Below are 17,166 nucleotides of genomic sequence, written 5' to 3'. Positions count from 1 at the left end.
CTGTCATTCTTACATGAGGATGAATTCATTACCAGAGCAGATCTTAACCGTGTGTTGGACAAAGGCCATGCCGTATATTCAGATGCCAGAAAGAGGTTTGTGAACAGTGTGTTTCTAGCCTGCAATGAGCTTCCCACAGTGGTCACCAGCCGCAGACACGAGTATCAAGTGGACATGTCTCAGTTTGCTCGTTACGGCACATTTGATGGTACAGATCATTTTCCGAGCCTTGAACAGGGACTACAGTGTTTGGTTTCAGCGGTTCGCTATGCTTTGCTAGTCATGGGAGGAAACGTCATTGCAGTTTGCAGGCTGACTTCTGGTGAATATGCATATTTTGACCCTCACCCACGTAAGTCAACAGGAATGCCATTGTTGCTAGGTGTAAGTGGTGGAACTGCAGTTATGTTAAAATTCACACGTCTTAACGACATGATTGACAGGATCAAACGCATATACAGAATGTTTAGCATTGCCTCATCCTGCACTTATGAGCTACAGCCTGTCGAGTTTCACAGTGGAAACGCTGCTGACCAAAGAGATGCTAATCAACTCACCGAATACAGAAAAACTGCTTCAAGTGTTCTAGCTTTAAATGAACCTGTTCATGAATTAAACTCCCAAACATCCACTGAGCAGAGACAGAAAACTGTGACCAGCACTATAACCACTGATGTGAAGTCATCCAGAGTGGATTATTCAGACGAGAAGACTGCTACTGAAAACAACCACAATACTTCTGATTATTTACAAAAAGAAACATCTGTATCTTCTGTGAGAGAAACTCAGGTAACATCAGATTCTGTTCCTCAGAATGATCCAAACACTGCCTCCTGTTCAACTAAGATAGCAGAGCAACTCTCACATAAACTTTTAAAATGTAATAAACAGAAAAGGAAAAAAATGAGGAGAAGATTATTGGCCCTAGAAAAACTACCACAAAGGAAGGAAAATCAGAAAAAGAAAGAAAGACAGATGTACACTTTTGATGAAAGCTTTAAGGCAAAGAAAAAAAATTCCAGTAGAAAGTCTAATGATCCTGATCACAGACAAAAGAAGAGTGTGTACAAAAATAATCTGTATAAAATAAATGCTACATATAGAGAGAAACAGAGAGAACATTTGAGAAGAATCTATAGAGAAAGTGCTAAAATTAGACACAAAAAAAGAGAACGTGTCATAAGGATGTATAAAGACAATCCTATATTCAGAGAAAAGCAGAAGGAACGTATGAGAAAAACATATAGAGAATCTTATAGACAATCTCCTATATTCAGACAACAGCAGAAAGATCGTGAAATGAGAACTTACAGGACTTGCACTGAATTCAGAGAGAAACATAAAGCTTACATGCGGTCATATGTTTCTAAACTCTATAAAGAAAGTGAAGAATTTAGACAGAAAAAACGATCTTACATCACGAAACGTTATGGAGAAGAGAGACAATTTCAGCACCAACACAAGGACAATATGAGAGAACGAATGAGAGTAAAATATTGGAAGTGTTTTTCTTTTAGACAGATGCATAATATCAGATGTGCAATGAACATAAAAAGAAAATATCGTCAGATGCATCGGCCAGCTGAAAGTTTACAGTCTCATCCAGATAACAGTTTAATGAATGAGGCCATATCTTGTTTCAGATCAAACATTAAGTCAGCACCATCTTATGTTTGTACTGTTTGTCTAAAAGCTTCTTTTCCTAATCAGGTGAAAATCTGCAAAAGAAACAATTACTCAAAACACCAAACTGTAGCTCAACAGTGTCTAACTGGTAAATTTGTTCATATGTGTGATGAAGCATGTAATGATCACTGCAGCTTTCCAGTTGAGAGAAAAAAGGAGTATATCTGTCACACGTGTCACAGTTCCCTCAAAAGTGGACGCATGCCAAGGCTTGCTGCTGTCAATGGTTTAGAACTGCAGGATATTCCAGCTGAAATGTGTGATCTCAACATTCTGGAGAGACATCTGATTGCCAAATGCATACCATTTGCTAAGATTATTCCTCTTCCAAAGGGCAGACAAAGACTCATACGTGGTAATGTGGTGTGTGTACCATCTGAGGTCCAACAAACAGTTGACTCTTTACCTCGGCTCAGAAACCAATCACAGATAATGAGGATCAAGCTGAAAAGACGACTGTGCTACAAAGGCCATCAGCTGTTCCAGACTGTCACCTGGTCTAAACTGATCCAAGCCCTGCGTAAACTCAAACAGATTCATCCACAGTACACAGATATTGTTATCAGAGACGATGCATTGCTTTGTGATCCAACGTTACCTGATGATGACAGCAGTGATGAAGCCAGCATGGCAAGTGATGATTATAATGAAGCAGATTTAATGGAAATTGACAACTATGAAAAAGATGCCCTTTTGTGTGAAACTGAGTCTGAAAGTGAACAAGATATTAATATGGTATCCTGTGATGAACAACCAGAGGAACAAAATCCTGAGGAACCAGAAAGTGATTTGAACAATGGAGGTTTTGCTCTAGAAAGTTGTCTGCAGCCTGTAGACATTTCAGAAGAGATTCTCTGTTTCACTGATAACACATATTGTGTGGCGCCTGCAGAAAGAAACAATCCTGTTAGCTTCTTCAGAACTCCTCATTTGGAAGCCATGGCATTTCCTGTGCAGTTTCCTACTGGTCAGAATACACTGGATGAAAAGAGACGTCTTAAACTCACACCAAGTGCTTACTTCAAGTCAAGGCTTTTCAACATTGATGCAAGATTTGCTAAAGATACAAATTATCTATTTTTCTCACAGTTTGTCACTGAAATACACTTGGCCAATTCCAGCATGACAATACAGCTAAGGAAAGGTAAAACTATGACCAAAGATGGACGCAAAATCACATCAGGAATGTTACAAAGTAAGACAGAAGTAGAGAAGCTGGTAAGAAATAAAGATGCAATCAGATTTATGCAGCCACTCAGAGGAACTCCAGCTTACTGGCAGAAAACTACCAAAGATCTATTCAGTATGCTTCGTCAAATAGGAACACCTCAGTTCTTTGTCACTTTCTCTGCTGCTGAGATGAGATGGCCTGAAGTGATTCAAGCAATAAAGAGACAGCAAGGTGAAGAGGTTGATTTTGAAGCCCTGGACTGGTCAGAAAAGTGTGAAATTCTAAGATCAAATCCAGTAACCACCATGCGAATGTTTGATAAGCGTGTTGAGGCTTTGTTCAGAGATTTGCTTTTTTCTCCTGCACAGCCCCTTGGTGAAATCATTGATTACTTTTACAGAGTTGAGTTCCAGCACAGAGGTAGTCCGCATATACACATGTTGCTGTGGATTCGAGAAAAGGTAGAAGTAGATGTGGATGATGACCAAACTGTCTGTGACTTTGTGGACAGATACATCTCAGCTCAACTCCCTGATCCAGAAAAACAACCTGAACTGCACAAAAAAGTCACTGAACTACAAAAGCACAGCAAAAACCACACAAAAACATGCTTTAAGAGTGTGAACTCTGGTTGTAGATTTGGGTTTCCAAAACCACCATCCACAAGAACAATGATTGTGAGACAGGATGAGGATTCAGACACTGAAGCTGCAAAAGCCAAACTCAGACCTTTGTTGAACCTGCTGAAGGAACCTGAAGCTGCTTCCCTCACCATAGAGCAGATTCTGTCACGATGCAACTTGACAATGAATGAGTATGAACAATGCCTCCAAGACATAAACAAGAAAACAGCTCTCATTCTGAAACGTGACCCAAAGGACTGTTGGATCAACAATTACAACCCACACCTGCTTGAAGCCTGGAACTCTAATTTAGATGTCTCGTTCATATTGAATGCCTATTCTTGTATAGAATACCTCTGTAAATATATAACGAAGAAAGAATCTGGCCTCTCTGAATACCTGAAGACAGTTATTGACAACTCTGATAAGAACACGGTCAATGAATGTGATGAAATGAGAGCTGTGATGCAGGCTTACTCAAAAAAGAGAGAAATCAGCGCACAGGAGTGTGTGACTCGAGTCTGTGGCCTAAAAATGAAAAAATGTTCCCGCAGTGTTGTATTTGTCCCAACCGATGATAACCCAGTAAAAATGAGTCGCCCAATGAGCTACCTGGAAAGCACAACACACGACAGTTGTAATATTTGGATGACAAGTTTGAGTGATAAATACAAATGCAGACCTGAGACACCAGAATATGAGGAAATGTCACTGGCTGATTTTGCTGCCTTGTGCCGGTTGGTGAGTGGTCCAAATGAAGGAAAAGATGTGCTTCCTCTTCTAAACCAGCTTGGATTTGTACAAACGCGAAAGAATGATAAACCAGCTATAATCAGGTATTACCACTGTTCACAGGAAAAAGATCCTGAGCAATATTATGGACGACTGTTGAGACTTTACCTTCCACACAGATCAGAGCAGGAACTGAAACCACAAGGGTTCCAAACCTATCAGTCCTTCTACAACTCAGGTTTTGTACGACTTCCATGTTCAGACTACAGTGAGTCTGTGAAAAGGGTTGTAAAGAGAAATAAAGACAAGTATGAGAAGAACTCTGAGGATATTGAGAGTGCACTGGAAGAATTTGAACAAAATAGGGATGTTGTGATTGATGAATGGTGTAATCTTGCCCCTGAATCTGAAGTTGTGAGGTTGCAATGTGATGAGAATCTTCCTGAGAGACATTCTGATGATGAGAACGAACAGGAGAATGTCCCCGACTACAGTCGTCAGTCTGGTGCTGTAACAGAGATCAGAGCCATCAGAGAACAACCTGCAGTAGATCCAGCTGTGGTACGTGTAATGTATCAGAATCTGAACCAGAAGCAGGCCTGCGTGTTCTATGCCATAAGAGACTGGTGTATTCAGCGAGTTTGTGGTTTGAACCCAAATCCATTTTTCTTGTATGTCAACGGTGGTGCAGGAACTGGAAAGTCACATCTGATTAAATGTATTCACTCTGAAGCATCAAAGATCCTGAGCAGACTGCCTTCTAATGCAGAAGAAGCTGACATATCAAATCCAACTGTTTTACTGACGTCATTTACCGGGACAGCAGCTTTTTCTATCAGTGGCTCTACATTACATTCTCTACTGAAACTACCCAGGAGTCTGAATCCACCCATTCAAGGACTTGGTAATCAACTGGATGAAGTCAGATCTGAGCTTATGAATGCTGAAATTATTGTTATTGATGAGATTTCAATGGTTTCAAAACCCCTTTTTGCTTATGTGGATGCAAGACTGAAACAAATCAAAGGCACTCAGAGACCTTTTGGTGGAATGTCAGTTTTAGCTGTTGGAGATTTTTACCAGCTGCCACCAGTGCGACAGTCTAAACCTCTCTGTGTTTATGATCCAGAACAGATTGACCTATGGCAGGAACATTTTCAGATGATCACTCTAACCGAGATCATGCGTCAGAAAGATGATGTGGCCTTTGCAGAGATGCTGAACAGGATTAGAGTCAAAGAAAAGACAGATGAGCTTTCTCAGTGCGACAGAGATTTGTTGTCACAGGCTGTGACTGCACCAGAAGAATGTCCAATCGAGGTCTTACACATTTATGCCACCAACAAGAATGTTGAATCCCACAACACAGATACGCTCAAGAAGCTTCATTCAAACATTATAATCATCAATGCAGACGATTTCCAGAAGGATAAACGTACAGGCAGAATGGAACGAAGAGACAAACCATTTACAGGTGGGAGAAATGATTTACCTGACACCCTGAATGTTGCTGAAGGAGCTCGAGTGATGCTGACCAGAAACTTGGACACACTAAACGGTTTGGTCAACGGTGCTTTTGGTATACTGATAAAGGTGGTGAGATCTGAAAATGATGGACACATAATTAAACTGGGCCTCAGAATGGACAACCGTCAGTCTGTGAGAAACAACCGCAGTGCTAATGCAGCATCTGATGATCTGGTTTATATTGAGAGAGCAGAGGAGAGTCTGAAGTTTAAAGGGGCGGTACGCAGACAGTTTCCTGTAAAGCTAGCATTCGCCTGCACAATTCACAAAACCCAGGGTCTTACAACACAGACAGCTGTAGTTTCAATGAAGAACATTTTTGAACCAGGTATGGCTTATGTTGCTCTCAGCAGGGTGACGTCTCTCAGTGGACTCTATTTACAGGACTTGGATGAGAAAAAGATTTACACCAATCCCGAGGTAACTGCAGCGCTCCAAACCATGAGACAAGCCAGCGTTGAGGAAATGATGCCTCTTCTTCAGGTCAGAGAAACAGCCAGCAGACCTGACACTCTTACACTGATCCATCACAATACGGAGGGTTTGCCATCTCACATCAGTGACATCAAGAGTCATCATGAAATGTGTTTAGCAGATGTTTTGTGTCTCACAGAGTCTCACCTCCAAGGCTCCTTTGTTGCAGACAGTCTTCATTTGGACGGCTACACCATGTTCAAACGCAACAGACATGTGTCCTACACAAACTTTCCTCACATGGCCAGCAGAAGTGGTGGTGGAGTTGTTGTGTATTTGAGGAATCATTTTCAGGTTCAGGTAAAACAGTATCTGCATAATGTCACTGATCTTGAGTTCTTAGTGTTAAAGGTTCAGGCTCCATTCCCTGCGCTCATTGCTGTTGTGTACAGACCTCCAGACTACAGTTTGATACCATTCATGCAAAACCTGGTAAGTCTTTTAGATTCACTTGAAATAATGGACTGTCACCCAATAATTGTGTGTGGAGATTTTAATGAGAACCAGTTACAGAGTGGAAGAAAACAGATTCTGGAGCAGTTTCAGTCGAGAGGGTATTCACAGCTGATCACTTCTGCCACTACAGACAAGAACACCCTGCTTGACCTCATTTTTATTTCTCAGCCACAGCAAAGTCTCCATTCAGGTGTCCTGAGGACATATTACAGTTACCACAACCCTGTGTTTTGTGTCCTGTCCTCCAGCCAATCATGAAGTCGTCTGGTAAGTTTTGAAACAATTACAGATCATGTTTTTTACAGAGTTTATTGTTTGTAGGATTTTTTTGTTGATAATGGAAGGCTTCCCAAAAATTGGCTTCCCTGCTCTGTCTGTAAGAAGACCATCCTTCAATTTATCAAACCTTTCTCATTGCAATGTTATTAATCATTTCACCAAATCATGGCTTTACTTCATGCAGAGCCGGGAGATCTGCCTTCTGTTATCATGCACCTCAGATCTGAAATATGCTGCAAAAAGTATTAAACGGACGTCATTTATTTTTTATTCTCATGTTTTAAATGACTAAATCTACTATTTTAAATGCATTTTTTCATGGATGTTAATTGTCATCTCCTTTTTGATAATTTTTTTACTGTGACATATGTATCTTAACAAAAGAGATCTTCCCCTCCAAGGGCTTTCAAATATGAAATAGTAAATAAACAAATCCCAGATAAATGCAGGTATTTATTATGGGTCACATTAAAAAAATTACAGACAATTATATTTTCTTGATTATAGTAGATTTTGTAGAATCAAACGTTTTGGGGATGAATGAGTTTTTGCTTATCATATAGTTATATCATTATAGTTAAAAAATGTCAAAAGTTTTAAACTATCTTTAGGCTACCAGAGATGTCTATAATGATACATTATGTAGAGAAAAAACATTTTTACAGCTTACAGAATTTGTATAAAAACTGATTTAGAAGTAAATGGAAAGTTTCTGCATCCATTTTCTGACTTGGCCTTTATCCGGGTGGGTTTGGGTTTGGGTGGATAAAGGCCAAGTCAGAATTTTCTGAGCAGCTGCAAAAAGACATCAGAAAGTGTGGGCTTTAGGTGTAGCCCACACTTTCTGATGCACTAATTAAATTTAGTAACTGACACCCCATACAAGCATTACATAGACACTTGGGGGCTGAGCTGGGTGGGTGGGGAGGGTGGGTGGTGTTACAAGCACTTTATGTTTTGTAGGTTTATTTTTTCAGACAGGGCACACACAGTCCTGTTTCCTTTGTGGCAAAACCTTCAAACGTCACCATCATCAGCTGAAACAACAACATCTTAACACCATCTTCATGAACTGCTGAGCCAAACCTGATCCATCAGTGCTGGACTGCACAGATAACTACATGCCACACAGAGACTGCTGTTTTATGAACTGCCATACCAGTGTGTCTTCAATGGAGAAGATGACACACACATCACCTGACCTCCTGCCTGATCTGGAGACCATCATCATGCTGCCACACTACACACCTCTGAGACCATCAATGATGACTGATACTGAGGAAACTGTATTTCCTGTCAGAGATGCTCAGTGATCCTCAGAGCAGAGAGAGGTACGATTCTTTATCTTTGATAAAAAAAAATGTCAGTGCTTTTAATTCAATTAATTAATTTAAATCCTATTTATTGCATAAATAATTCCATACTGAAATGATTATACTTGTTGACACTTTTTGAGTTTTAATTGACATTATGGATTACAAATCTATGCTTTTTCTACTCTGTCTCTCTGTGCAGGTATTGCTGTCTTCTGAGTTCTTCAGTGTCCCAACTGAGACATTCAAACCTCATCACAGAGCTCCTTTCTTTCCTCACCATCATGTGAGTGTGAGATTCCTCTGGAGTCTGGTGGCCTGCAGCACCTATAAGGTATTTCAATATTGTTCATTTTATAACTTATTTGTAGTTTTTAGGCCTTAACACAAATAAAATGTTCCCTTTTCTGTATTTTTTAGAACAAGCTCGTCCTGTGTGCCTGCATTCCAGCTTCTTAGACTCTACGCAAGTGGACAGAGTATCAGTGTTTGACCACTCTTACAGACACCGACTTCTGTCAACTCACTGCTACTGATCAGGCACCTGACTCCAGGAAGACAGAGGGTTGCAAGCCTGTCACCGTTTCCAGTGTGGCTTTGTATTCTTGGGGTAGCGTCAGATTTTTCCCACAAATATTCAAAGGTAACACTTATTTTAAGCTTAGTTATTAAATCAAAAGTCTTCCCTTGTGTTAATTACATTTTATTTGTTTTTGTTTTCTTTTAGATTTATATGCAGTGATCGGATGTGGTGGAGCGTTGTTAACTGTGTGGAAAACATCTGTTTGTGATGCTATTTACAATGAGGCTGTAAGGTGACGGTTTCCATGTAATTTCAATACTTTTACGAAGCAAAAACATGTTTTTAATTAACATATTTTTTCAGTTTTGTCTTTTGGACTTATGGTTAACATTCCTCTGTGACAGCAAATACTAAACTAGTCCCAGTGACCAGCATATCATTGGTCGAGGGTAAAAAGGACCACAATGAATTTTTGACTGTGTTTGTGTCACCAGATTTAACAAACAATATCAGACATATGAAACTGAACTCTGGATTAATGTGCAGATATATTGTTTTTTGTGGGGGGGGGGGGTTGTTTTTGTTTTTTGTTATTTTGTAGAACAAACCCAATCTATTTACCCAAACCATATAACTTGGTTTGGGTAAATAGTGGATTAATATATCTAAGTCTATAAGTATAGCAAGCTGAATTCATACAAACACACAGCTCTAAATCTTGAATTGTAGCATGTACAAAAATGATCATGTGATTATTATGGACATTTAAATAACTATATCTATTGAACCATTACACGTATTCTTTATAGAAATTACACAATCTCAAAATGTGAAAAAGTGTTTAAGAGAAAAGATAATGTGTGTTTGTATGAATCTTGCCTTAGTATGGGGTGTCAGTAACTACATTAGTATAGAGTAGGTCTAACTTTAGCTGACTTGAGTTTTGATCAGAGTAGAACCATAACATTCATGCTAATGGTTCTACTGTTTACAGTTACTTTATGATGAATTTCACCCTGATCACAGCACTATGTGAAAAGCTGTTAGAGGTAAAGTTAACCCAATTAATACCTCATCATAAGTCACTCTCAGTGGTTATTTTTAACTGTAATTTATTCTACAACAATGTTCTTTATTTGATCCCTGTTTCTTTAAATATGTGCATCGATTGGTCAGCTGTGTGACTCGACACCTGAAATATATCACAATGTCGACTTCATTTCGACAGTATTTTGTAGTTTGGTACCATATTTATCATCAAATCAGGAAGCAGTAAACTAATTGAAAAAAAGAAGCTTTTGAAAATTTTAATGTGGCATTGGAATATGCTGTTTATCCTTGCCAAATGGTATGTGCACAAAACTCCAGCAAATGAGAGGATATATTTTTGTCTCTCACTTGCTGTTTATATATGTATATATTTTTGCAGTTAATAGCCTATCATGTGTCTGCGCATCTTAGGGCCATAAACATAAACATGGAAAACAAGGATATGTTCACAATTCCAACATATGCTTCACTTGTTTGTATATTTAGATTCATTTGATTTGCATTTTCTATTAATATTTTTCTGTTTGTCCCAAATGGGATTTTTATTTCTGTATGCCATTATTGTAATCATTGGAAACAACTGAGTAAATATTTTGTATCGTATGTTTCTAAAAAATATTTAAATGTTCTACTTTTCTACTACTGGTTTTCTATTTTCTAAACTTTCTGCCACTCTTTGGCATTTCAATAACATTATTTTTGAGTGTTTTTATCTCTGACTGCAGCATCTTGTGCATTTATTACCTAACTGTTTTTGTGTGGTTTTCTTTGTTGTTTGTTTGTTTGTTTTTTGTTGCCATTTTTACATTTCACCCGCTGTGTAAACTCTGCAATTTTACCTTGTTTTTGGTCCACATCAGTTTATCTGCTGGCTGTTTTTTTTTTTTCCTTTTCTGTTTCTGGTCATTTTTCACAGTTAAATGAGTGACTTCGAGGTTAATTCTGCGTTTTCAGCTGTTATCTGTTGACAGTTTTGCCTAATTATTACATTTCTGCAAAATTAGAGCAGTTCTGGTAAGTTGTAATATTTCTGTGAAGTTATGTTATTCCAAAATGTTACATTTCTGCTAATTTGTAGCTTCTGGTAAACTACAATGTTTCTGCTGAATTGTTATGTTTCTTCTAAGTTATTGCATTTCTGCTAAATTATTACATTTTTGTTAACTCGATGTTGTTCTGCAAAGTTATTAAAATTTCAACAACTTTTTAAACACTGACTTTGATTTCTTCAGCTTCTTCAGCTATTTTCAACTATTTTCAGCAAACATGCGTTGTTATGGTTGCTATGCAATTAACTCAGAGTGGACAGTGGAAGTTTGTGAATTTTCTGTTCAAGTCCGAACAAGTTCTTGCTACTCGCTCAATTCTCACTCAACCCCCATAAATTATACATCAAAACGTAGGTATTTTTGCTGGCTTTCATTGTTATCATTGTTGTTGGAGTTACAGATGTTTTGCAGCGATCATAATTTTCAGCTTTTTCACCTGTTTTCAGTGGAATTTTCATTTTTTTCGCCTGTTTTAAGCGGAATTTTCAGATTTTTCACCTGTTTTCAGCGGAATGTCTGTTCTGTTCTGAACAAAGTTCAACTTATTGAAGTGTTTTCAGTAAAATTTAAACTTTTGCACCTCCTTCACTTACCTGAAAATCAGTTTGGCTCAGTAAAGTGAGCAGGATTTCTCAGAAGGAAAGGCCCGGGTTCAAATCCCACTTATGGCAAAAAACGCTTTAGTGAAAGCTTTTATTTTTCAACACAAATTTGAGCTTCTTCACCTCTTCTCAGCAGAATTTTCAGTTTTTCACCTCTTTTCTGCACAAAATTCAGATTCTTCAGCTGTTTTCAGCATAAACTTCAGCTTCTTTAGCTCTTGTTGTGTGGATGCCCTAAAAGGGCTTCCACACTATTGAGTTCCTGTTTCTCTTTATTTTTTATACTTTATTGTGTGGATGCTGGAGGCATCCACACTATTGAGTTCCTGTTTCTCTTTATTGTGTGGATGCCCTGAAAGGGCTTCCAGACTATTGAGTTCCTGTTTCTCTTTAAACTTTATTCTTCAAGTTGCTCCCCCGTTTTTTTGCCGCTTAACTACTCCCTCAGTTTTCAGCTGATTTTTTCCGTTCAAACTTTAAACTGTTCTGCTATTTCTGCTCTTTCCGGCTATATCTTTTGGTGTTTATTACTATTATACTTTTTAAAATATTACACTTTTTTTGTCCCATTGAAATGAATGGAAAACTTCCACAATTCTGCTGACACTAGCTTGTTTTTGAAACTTAACTACTTCCTCATACTTTCACCTAGAAACTCCATTCAAACTGTAAAACGTTCTCAAATTATAGGGCTATGCCTGTGTGATTCAGCTTCTTTATATCTTTTACCGTTTTAATTTAGTGCCTCTTTAAGTTTTCAGTTGCAGCTTTGTGATTTTTCAGAAAATACATGCGTTGCTATGGTTGCTATGCAATTAACTCAGAGTGAGCGCTGGTCTGTTCTGAATTTTCTCTTCATGTCTGAATAACTTCTTGCTACTCGCTCAATTTCCACTCAACCCCCACAAATTATTCATCAAAACGTAGGTATTTTTGCTGGCTTTCAGACAATGTCACTATCTTTATTGTGAGATTTACCGTTTCTTCGCAATTTGCCTCGAAGTGACACATGGTCTGGTTACTCCCCATTCAAAGTCTATGGGGAGGTTTTGAAATTCAGAGCTGAAATTCTGTAACGGGAGGCATTTTCAAATCGTCATATCTCTTAAACAAAACAAAGTTAGGACATGAGGCTTGTGCCAATATATCTTCAGACACTGCTGACACTCACAGTGGAAGCAGTTTTTACAATTATCTTACCGTTGAGCCATAAATTACGTTTGTTTGAGGGGTGGAAATCTGTCCTCCTCTCAGTTTTCACACTCTGAAAATGAAGCCGTTTCTTCTCTCGTCATATCTCCGCGACGGAGGGACAAAGAGCAATGAAAATCACAGTCAAAGTACGCCAAAGTGCGCTGATTCCCCCAGTACAAGAATTATGCTGCTAGCCCTCCTAGTTTTTAAGTTACACGACGTTTTGTAACTCCAAAAAACGGCGCTTTTCGCCTCTCACCGCGATCTATTTCTGATTGCTGATGTCTTTGTTTTTCAGCCGCCCGCCCCCTTCCCAGGTGGCGCAATCAGTGATGACACGGCTCTGCAGCTCAAAGGTCGTGGGTTCAATCCCACCTTGGTCAACATTTTATTTTCACTACAAATTTATACACTATCACAGACCTGTAATTTATATTGCTAATTTTTTTCACTACAAATGAGTAGTGCAAAAACATACTATGTCTGCAACATCACAGTATATCTGTTATGTTATAGTATTACTACTAAATCACAGTATTTCTGCCAATTCAAGGAGGCTGACTGTTACTAAGTGCATCAGTGTACATAGGTCATCTCTTGTGTTGGAGTGCCCTTTTGTGGCGCCTTTTGGGTAGTGCCTTAGTAAACGTGAACACTGCAAAGAAGTGGTATCAGACTGGTTTGTAGTGGAGGAATTTGTTGCCAGTTTCTTTCATCTTTAATCCGTATTCATGTTGTAATGTAGTAACTTTTGTGGCACAAATACCACAATATGGCAGAAATACTATGTTTTGGCACAAATACTTTGATTTGGTATACGTTAGCTTCTTCACCCCTTTTCAGCAAAATTTTCAATTTTTTCACCCCTTTTCAGCACAAATTCCAGCTTTTTTGGCGGTTTTCAGAAAAAAAAACTCTTTTCAGCAGAAACTCTGCTGATTCACCTCTTTTCTGCAAAATTTTCAGCCTTTTCACCTCTTATCAGCACAATTCTCAGCCGCTTCTGCTCATTTCAGCAAAATTGTCAGTCTCTCCACCTCTTCTTTGTGAGAATGAGTTTAGCTCAGTGAGATGAATAGCTACCTTGAGACCAGGAGGGCCAGGTTTGAATCCTGCTCAGGGCGACATGGTTTTTTTTCACCACCATACCACTTTTTGCAACTTTTCATCTTTTTCAGCTTTTCAGCAGACAGCTTCAGCGTTAAGGCATCCACACAGCATTTTCGCAGGAAATGCAAATTTTTCTAGTTATTATTATTATTCTAGTTGCTTCCGTACGTTTTTTGGACTTTAACTACTTCAACAATTTTCAGCCGATTTTCACCGTTCAAATTTTAAACTATTCAGCTTTTTCTGCTAATGACTGCTATGACTTTTGGTATTTTTAACTGTTATACTTTTTAAAATATTAAGCTTTTTTCCTTTAATTTGTCCCATTGAAATGAATGGGAAACTTCCACAATTCTGCTAAAACTTGCTTGTTTTTGAAACTTAACTACTTTGTCATATTTTCGCCTAGAACAACCATTCAAATTTTCAAATGTTCACAAATTATTGGGCTATTCATGAATGATTCAGCTTTTTCATATCTGTTTCCATTTTCATCCTATCCCTCTTTAAGTTTTGAGTTTCATTTTTGTGATTTTTCACAAAATACATGCGTTGTTATGGTTGCTATGCAGTTGGTTCTAAGTGTGCCACTGTAGGTTTCGCAGTCTTCTCTTCATGTCCGAACAACTTCTTGCTACTTGATTAATTTTCACTCAACTCCCACAAATTATACATCAAAACGTAGGTATTTTTGCTGGCTTTCAGAAAATGTCACTATCATTGTTGTGGGATTTATAGAATTTTGGCAAATCTCCTCAGACCAACACAAAGTCGAAAACCTCTCCATAGAAAGTCAATGGAGAGTTTGATAAAAATCACCGCTTAATTTCTGTAATGAGAGGCATTTTCGAATCGTCATATCTCCTTAACGAAGCGAAGTTAAGACATAAGGCTTGTCCCCGTATATCTTCAGACACTCCTGACGCTCACAATTCAAGAATTTTTTTCTCACCTATTACCGTTCTGAAATGAGTTAGACTTGTTTGAGGGTAGGAAATTCGTCCTTCTCTCAGATTTCTTCAGATTTCAAACTCTGGAAATGAACCACTTTTTTCTCTCGTCAAAACTTTTTGTTGGATTTCCACAGAGACCTGAAAATTTTCATGACTGTTCACCAAAGCCTGCTGTCTCTTACGGTGAAAGAATGATATCGATACTCCAAATAGATTTAGAGTTAGAAAGCGTTGTTTGAGGGGAGGTCAAGGCAGTTTTTGCTTCGCCTCTACTCAGTTATGGTGCATTACAAGTCAAATATCTTTAATAATTCATACTTTAATGATAAATTGTCAACACTTGAAGATTCCCCCATCTCTTCTGAACAAAACGGTCTAAGAATGACTGTTCTAGCCCCTACGGTTAGGAATTTATGGCTGTTTGTTTGAGGGGAATCCTGACTATGAAAAATAGACAGCACAAATCCTGTCTCTGTGCTACGTGTGTGTAAAAAGAGGTGCACCTGTTTTGGCGGGAAAAAGTGCACAGCCTCTCTGATTGGTGGATTCAAATTTAGCAGCTCCCAGGCTGCTTGACTGACCTAGAAACTTGATTTTCTCTCCCTGTGTGTGTGTGCGTGTGTGTGTGTGTGTGTGTGTGTGTGTGTGTGTGACACAGAGAGAGAGAGAGAGAGAGAGAGAGAGAGAGACTTTTTATGGGAGCATCTTATTGTATGATTCAAATTCAATATATTTAGACTGGTTGACTGAATTTGATCCTGTGTGTCTCTCTGTGCTTGTGTGTTTTCATATGTGTTCATATTTGTGATTGTGTGACTGTTATACTTTTTTTTTTGCTGATTTTTTTTCATTTAACAATTACATTTGAGGGACCCTTAGCATGTTCAGGATTTTTTCAGCTGTCCATTTTGCTTTTCCAATTTTTGTATTTAACTTATTACTATTGTGCTAAGTCATAGCATTTCTGCTGATTTACAGTATTTGTGCTAAATACAGCATTTCTGCTAAATCATACTATTTCTGCTATTTTATAGGATTTGTACTTAATATAATATTTCTGCTTAATTATAGTATTTCTGCCATTTTATAGTATTTGTGCTAAAACATAATATTTCTACTAAATGCAGTATTTCTGGGTAATCATTGTATTTCTATATATTTCTGCCAGGTCCCCAGGGAGTCAGTCCTCTGTAAGGACTGTAATATTCAAACTTACCTATCAGGAGCTGGACAGCTTCCCAGCCAGCCAATCATATCTGAGCCCTGGCACATTCAAATTTGCATATTGGGGCCTTCATGGCTTCTAAGACAACCAATCATATCTGAGCCCTGGCACATTCAAATTTGCATATTGGCTCATTCATGGCTGCTAAGCCAACCAATCATCTATGTCATATATCTTTAATATTTCATATTTGTATTTTAAATGGTCAACATTTCAAGATTCCCCCATGTCTTCTGAACAAAACGGTCTAAGTATGACTGTTTTAGCCCCTACGGTTAGAAATTTATGGCTGTTTGTTTGAGGGGAATCCTGACTATGAAAAATAGAGAGCACAAATCCTGTCTCTGTGCTGCGTGTGTGTAAAAAGAGGTGCACCTGTTTTGGCGGGAAAAAGTGCACAGCCTCTCTGATTGGTGGATTCAAATTTAGCAGCTCCCAGGCTGCTTGACTGACCTAGAAACTTGATTTTCTCTCCCTGTGTGTGTGTGTGTGTGTGTGTGTGTGTGTGTGTGTGTGTGACAGAGAGAGAGACAGAGAGAGAGAGAGAGAAAGAGAGGGCGAGAGAGAGGTTTTATGGGAGCATCTTATTGTATGATTCAAATTCAATATATTTAGACTGGTTGACTGAATTTGATCCTGTGTTTGTGTCTCTGTGCTTGTGTGTTTTTATATTTGTCCATCTTTGTGATTATGTGACTGTTATACTTTTGTTTTTTACAGATTTTGTTTCATTTAACAATTACATTTGAGGGACCCTTAGCATGTTCAGCATTTGTTCAGCTGTCCATTTTGCTTTTCCAATTTTCATACTATTTCTGCTATTTCATGAGATGTGTGCTAAATACAGATTTTCTGCTAAATCATACTTTTTCTGCTATTTTATGAGATTTGTGCTAATTACAGCTTCTCTGCTAAATCATACTATTTCTGCTATTTTATGAGATTTGTGCTTAATACAGCATTTCTGCTAAATCATACTATTTCTGCTATTTTATAAGATTTGTGTTAAATATTGCATTTCTGCTAAATCATATTATTTCTGCCTTTTTATGAGATTTGTGCTAAAAACAGCATTTCTGCTAAATCATACTTTTTCTGCTGTTTTATGAGATTTGTGCTAAATACAGCATTTCTGCTAAATCATACTATTTCTGCTATTTTATAAGATTTGTGCTAAATAGAGCATTTCTGCTAAATCA

The 17,166-nt window shown here is 38.1% G+C and overlaps 1 protein-coding gene across 1 annotated transcript in view; it reads left to right on the top strand.

Annotated features, from left to right (window-relative positions):
- The first annotated feature begins 5,853 nt into the window (after positions 1-5,853).
- The window catches only part of LOC134621122 (uncharacterized), a 32,582-nt gene continuing 21,269 nt past the window's right edge, over positions 5,854-17,166 (top strand). The window contains exons 1-2 of the mRNA XM_063467565.2: positions 5,854-5,976; positions 8,464-8,595. Of these exons, the coding sequence (XP_063323635.2) occupies positions 5,854-5,976; positions 8,464-8,595 (255 nt within the window). The remainder of the gene's footprint in view (positions 5,977-8,463; positions 8,596-17,166) is intronic.

This window comes from Pelmatolapia mariae, linkage group LG23 (assembly GCF_036321145.2).
Source record: "Pelmatolapia mariae isolate MD_Pm_ZW linkage group LG23, Pm_UMD_F_2, whole genome shotgun sequence".
Taxonomy (NCBI): Eukaryota; Metazoa; Chordata; class Actinopteri; order Cichliformes; family Cichlidae; genus Pelmatolapia; species Pelmatolapia mariae.
Note: the sequence above shows the minus strand (reverse complement) of the source record. Positions and strands in the feature narration are given on the sequence as shown.